Below are 5,949 nucleotides of genomic sequence, written 5' to 3' on the forward strand. Positions count from 1 at the left end.
GATGGCAATGATACAGTAAGATCCAATTAGATTCTTGATTAATATGGGTTGTTGCTATGTTGTACAGAGTTTTTGTTCAATGTGCCCCTTTTTTAAATTTGAGCCCCCGCCCCTCCATAGGTCTCTGCACGGCCCTGGCATCCATCGTAATTCTCCCTTTACGAAAACCACTTTGAAAAGGACAGAATACATTTTTACTTTAAAGAAAATATGATAGTCTATCTGTTACAATTCTCTACATTATTTTCCCTAATTGAGATGTAAGAGCTATTAATCCATAATTTGAAGGGTCAGTTGCATTTTTACCTGGCTTCAACACATTAATTATAACTGATTCTTTCCATGCCGCAGGAATTATCCCTGTCTCCCAAATCAGATTCAAAAGTTTAAAATAACAGTAAGAGATATATCATTTAAATGTTTAAGCATTATATAACAAACTCCATCTTTTCCTGGTGTTGACTGTTTAGCATTAAAAATAGCTTTTTTCAGTTCATACAGAGTGAAAGGAATATCCAGATCTTGATTTGAAACTGTTCTCTTATTAGTGACTCCTGGATTTTCAGCTAAAATCTTCTCTTTACAACTCTTTATATCTTCAGTTAAATCTTCTGAATTATGTACTTTAATTAACATTTCTGCTAATAACTCTGCCTTTTCTTTATTACTAACAGTTATTTTAAATTTAAGAACAGATAAGGAAAAGTTCTTCTTAACACCATTCATTTTCTTAATAACTCCCCATACCTCAGATAACTTGGTTTCTCTTCCAATAGAATTACAATGCTGATTCCAACATGCCCTCTTAGCTGCTCTAATAGTCTTCCTAACTATAGCTTGTGCTTTCTTATTTTGAATTGATGTCTCAAAAGTATGGTATCTCCTTACCAATTTACAAGCTTTATTTTTTCCCCTTATAGCAGTACTACATTGCTCATTCCACCATGGAATAGATTTTTTATTTCCTCTTCCCCCTGTTCTAGAAATTGCAGTTTCAACTGCATTAACAATAACAAACACAATCTTTGAGTTACATAACTCCACATCAGAAAACAAGTTTTTATCTAGTTTATCACACTGGTTATTAAGTAAATATTGAAATAATTCCCAGTTAGCGCTACTTAGTGTCCATCTTGGAATCAGTACTTCCTCTTCTTTAACTACTTCAGAACCAACTGATGTTATAATAGGAAAATGATCACACAATCATACAGGTACACAGTAGGACATCCATCATTAACACAAACCAGTGAATGTAATTCAAGAAACTCTTCAATGACCAATCCATTTGCATCTGTATTTAGATTCCCCCATAAAATATTATGTGAATTGAAATCACCACACCATACAGTCTTTCCTTCATTCTGTTCATTTACTTCATTAAGATCTTGAACTTCTTGCTAGAATTACATAGATTAATCAGTGAAATCTGACCATTTTCTATCCAAATCTTAACAGCTATTGATTCAAAATTTTGCCCTATTGATTCCACTTTATATCTTATACCATGTTGCACAAAAGTTGCCACCTCCCCACCTTGTCTTTCCTTTCCATCATTCCTAATTGTTCTATATCCAGGAATTACAAAATCTAATTGGGGCTTAAGCCAAGTTTCTTGAATGCAAATCAGAAATGTATTTCTTAAACTCTAGATCATTACTAATGAGACTTCTTGTATTCCACTGGAATATAACTAACATGAAGAAGAAGGATCACCACTGCATGATTGAAGTAGAGAAGATTGTGTCTCATTCAGTTTTTCCTTAATTGATTCCCAGCTAGCATTCTTAAAATCAAGATACTTTTGTGCTGCCTTCACAATTATTTGAATTTTTTCCGTTTTCCTTTGTGTTTGAGCAGTGCAATTTATAACCTCCACCATGAATAAAACCAAATCCTCTTTCTTCATGAGAAGAATATCATCTTTAATCTTGCTGCATTCCAGGCAATTAGAACTTCCTTCATCTACCCCTGTCACTTTCTTTGGATGCATCATTGGTTGAACAAACACTTTTAGCCGCTTCTGCATAAGTGATCCCAGTAGTAATTTTAATTTTCTGTACTTCCACAGCTCTTTTACTAGCTACATATCCCCTGAAACCTGAACTATGTCCACTTCCACAATTACAACATTTCAAAGGAGCTCCTTCCTCACATTTCCCATACTCATGATCCCCAGCACATCTCCTACACTTCTGTTTCCCCTTGCATACTGTCGCAACATGTCCAGATTTTTGACATTTAAAACACCACAGTGGCGGAGGAATAAATGATCGAACATCATAACTCATATATCCCACAAACACTTTGTTTGGTAGAGTTTTCTCTTCAAACTTTAGCATGATAGAAAAACTATCACTCCTTTCTCCATTTTTGTTTCTATTCAACCATTTGACTTCAACTACTTTCCCTCCTGACATATTAGATTTAATGTCATCAACTGGCACATCAGGAGAAATACCTGAAATAACGCCGCACACATATTTCCTGTCATCTAGCATTCTCCCCCTCACATTTTCACCTAGGATCTTTTTTTATATTCAGTGCCCTTTCTTTTTGTTTAACATCAGTACAAATGATCAATAAAGATCCATCTCTCAACACTTTAACATATTTCATTCTTCCAATCAGTGAGTTAATTTCTTTAGTAAGTTTAATCAGATTCCACTTACCAAAGGACACACCCTTTTTGACCGTTTCAGGACTATTTTAAACTGTCATCACAACTGTTTCTCCTTCAGTCTCAGAAACAGACGATTCTGTTTGTTGTTTTGATTTTTTGCGTTTGTGTTTAGCTTTTTGAATATACCATATCCCTTCATTTTCCCCGCCATGACAACCCTCATCCATTTCCGCAAGATCATTTCCTGACACGTCATTTCCCTCTGATATCTTTCCAACCATTCACAACCCGACCCAAATGAAGACATTAAGAGAAGAAGAATAAAAAGTCACTTTATTCTTTGCAGCTGTGTACACCCCGCTAGTGTAATACACTTAGACTTAGACTGACTTTATTATCATTTTGCATGCACAGGGTGTATACAGAACGAAATTTCGTTGCATACAGCTCAGGACAGTGTTTTGAGCCACCACATAACTTTCTGTTATGTGGTGGCTTTATAGCAGCATGCACACACCAAAAACAACCACTCTGTCCCTACATATATGGCACATGTCACATAAAAAGTTCTCCTTTATTGTGCTAGACTGCTGCACAACTGACCAACCTTCCTCAGTCTTCTGCCTGTACTTTACAAAGGGTACATATAAAAAAAAGTTTTTAAAAAATCTACATTTGTGGCTGCTTTAACTTTTGAAAGTTAACATTACATATAAACTCATAAAGTTAGGGTTAGCTTATATTTTTAACTTTTGTGACTATGGCTTGAAGGGGATAATGTATTTTTCGCTTAGCGCTGTCAATCACTCTCATGTAAGCACTGCTCATAACCTCCCCTTTGCTCTCTGCTACACTACAACTGGTTCACCACGACACAATGTGTCATGAATGCTTCAGGCTAGTTAACATAGCCACTGATGAGGGCAGATAAACAGTTTTCCTGGAGCATTAAGTTGTGTCTCCGCCCTTAGCATGTTATGCAGTGCATACATGATCTCATGTATGCACACGAGGAAGGTCTTGACAGCTCCAAGACCTTCCTCCTGGGTCTCCTTGATTGTTTCTGTCTGGAAGCAGCAATAGTAGCGCCATCCTTTCACAGATTATCTGTCTTATATTAAACTATGTTGACATAGTGATAGTTTTAACAAATATTTACAAAATATTTTTGTTACTGCAACCCGCCAACACCTTCCAATACCAGGGTCTGACGTCATCAATGCATCTGTCAAAGAATAATCAGGAATTCTCATTATCACTCTCCCAAACATTGTGGAGAAATTTCCCTCAAGAGTTGAAGATGTTATAGCTGCAAATGTAAGGCTGACATCATATCAGCCCTGTTAATTAAAAAAGGGGTTTCCCTCTTTTGTTTGAGGACAGAAGGGTGATGAGTTTTGACTATGGAATGTACATTGTTCATTACATTGAACATTTCATATGTGCAATGTAATTACATATGTAGTTGCATATGTAATTACCTTGATGCATCCCATCACCTGGTGTTTTTTTCAACAGTTATGTCCTTTCATTGCATATTCAAAAGTTGGTTAGATGCTGCTGATAGTAAATTGTACTGTGTGACAGACCATGTCAACCAGAGGGAGTAGCAGGATTTTATTCACTTCACAACAAAAAGCATTGTGGCTTTACTTGTAAGCTTGCACTTTACTTGTACATGTTAACACCTGTTGCAAATCTACAATATATCCCACAAAATGTCCTTTAGAGTTGTAGAAAGCTAATCCATCTGCTAAATCATCTGAAAATCCCACCAGTCTCAGTTATTTTTGTCATGTTGCATAATTCTGGGAAAATAGCCGTCTGTGTAAAGGGAGGGATTTTATCAACCACATTGAAGCTCCACTGGTCTTTAAATATAAGAGCTTCATGTAGAAATGAGAAACAAGGTGTTCCACCTGAAGGTAAGACATCCCTATTAATTTAGTTTTTGTTAGCTCTCAAAATAATTTTACTTTGGATCCTGAACTAAATCAAATGAACAGAGAATGTGCACACGAGTCCATAGGAGTGAGATCATGATGAATATGATGATGAAAATAAGCCTTGAATATCACTTATACTTATTTAGTTTACAAGTCATTTAGATACAAAAGCAATGACAGCATAAAAAGAGCATGCTTATGTACTCTGAAAAGTACAAGTATTATGTTTAGTTGATCTTTGTAATTCTAAGTTTGAACCAAAACAATAGACATCTGATGACAGAATTGTTTTTTCAATCTTATCCTCAAAATTTTGGGTCTTAGTTACTCTTCCAGATTGTACCTTTCATTAATCTCGTGTATACTTTTAATTTAAATTGAACATGGGCTTAAGTCAAAATTTGCTTCTCCCCCTCAGCCTCCTTTGAGTCATGGTCTCCAAACTTCATGTTGTGCTGCTGGTCCTGTGTGCTCTCAGCTTGGCTCAAGCCCAGCTAAGGCTTTTCGATCTTCGGGCCAGCAAGCTTCCCTCTAACCTGTTTGGAACAGCAGACGGTTATGTCAAAGTGTTCTGTGGAGAAACCAGCCTGGGTAAGACTGCTGTACGTAAAGACACAGCCAACCCCTGGTGGGAAGAGGAGTTCAACTACTTCCATGCTCTGGAAAATGATGAGATGAAGCTTGAAGTGTATGACAATGACCTGCTCTTTGATGACCAGTTGGGGGTTTGCCAGCGTCAGCTCCAGCCTGGAACCCATCAACATGACTGCTTTCTTAAAAAAGGCGGCACACTTCACTATTCCTACACCCTTGGCTAACACAGCCAGTAGTCTTGTGTAGATATACATGACATACTGGTACAACATGCTCAACATCCATTATTCCCACTCATGGTATGTATGATGTGATATTGGCTCAGTGATTACATGCCTCATCATGTAATACCAAACTCTTTAGCAAGAAAATACATTCTGGTCCTGTTGTCCAAAAGAATTTGTCCATATTTCACCATTTTACCACCAGTGAAAAATAAAAATACTACTGCAACTAACCTCTGCCTGGTTATTCAAATTGATACTGTGCAAAGCTGTTGTAAAATAGAATTAGTAAAAAGTACATTTTGTTAACATGTTTACGTAAAAACACCTAACAGGGTTGATTGGCTATTCCAGTTTACCCTTGTATGTGTTAATAGTGTGTGAATGGCTGGAAAAGTTGAGGCCTGCCTCTTCTAGTGTATATCCTGCCAGTCACCCACTTCTGGAAGATGGCAGCAGGAACCCCGAAACCTAGAAATAGTGTCGGCATGGAAAATGTATAGATTAATACTTTCTCAGTCAGCAGGTCTCCTTCTATTTTTAAATTTTTTAAATACTTTAT

General features: G+C 36.7%; 1 protein-coding gene across 1 annotated transcript; it reads left to right on the forward strand.

Moving 5' to 3' along the window:
* The first annotated feature begins 4,449 nt into the window (after positions 1 to 4,449).
* On the forward strand, positions 4,450 to 5,620 carry LOC114155204 (protein C2-DOMAIN ABA-RELATED 1-like). The gene is made up of 2 exons (XM_028034994.1): positions 4,450 to 4,548; positions 4,988 to 5,620. The coding sequence occupies exon 2, from the start codon at positions 5,001 to 5,003 to the stop codon at positions 5,385 to 5,387; it is 387 nt and encodes a 128-aa protein (XP_027890795.1). The 5' UTR covers positions 4,450 to 4,548; positions 4,988 to 5,000; the 3' UTR covers positions 5,388 to 5,620.
* Positions 5,621 to 5,949: the final 329 nt, after the last annotated feature.

This window comes from Xiphophorus couchianus, chromosome 12, assembly GCF_001444195.1.
Source record: "Xiphophorus couchianus chromosome 12, X_couchianus-1.0, whole genome shotgun sequence".
Taxonomy (NCBI): Eukaryota; Metazoa; Chordata; class Actinopteri; order Cyprinodontiformes; family Poeciliidae; genus Xiphophorus; species Xiphophorus couchianus.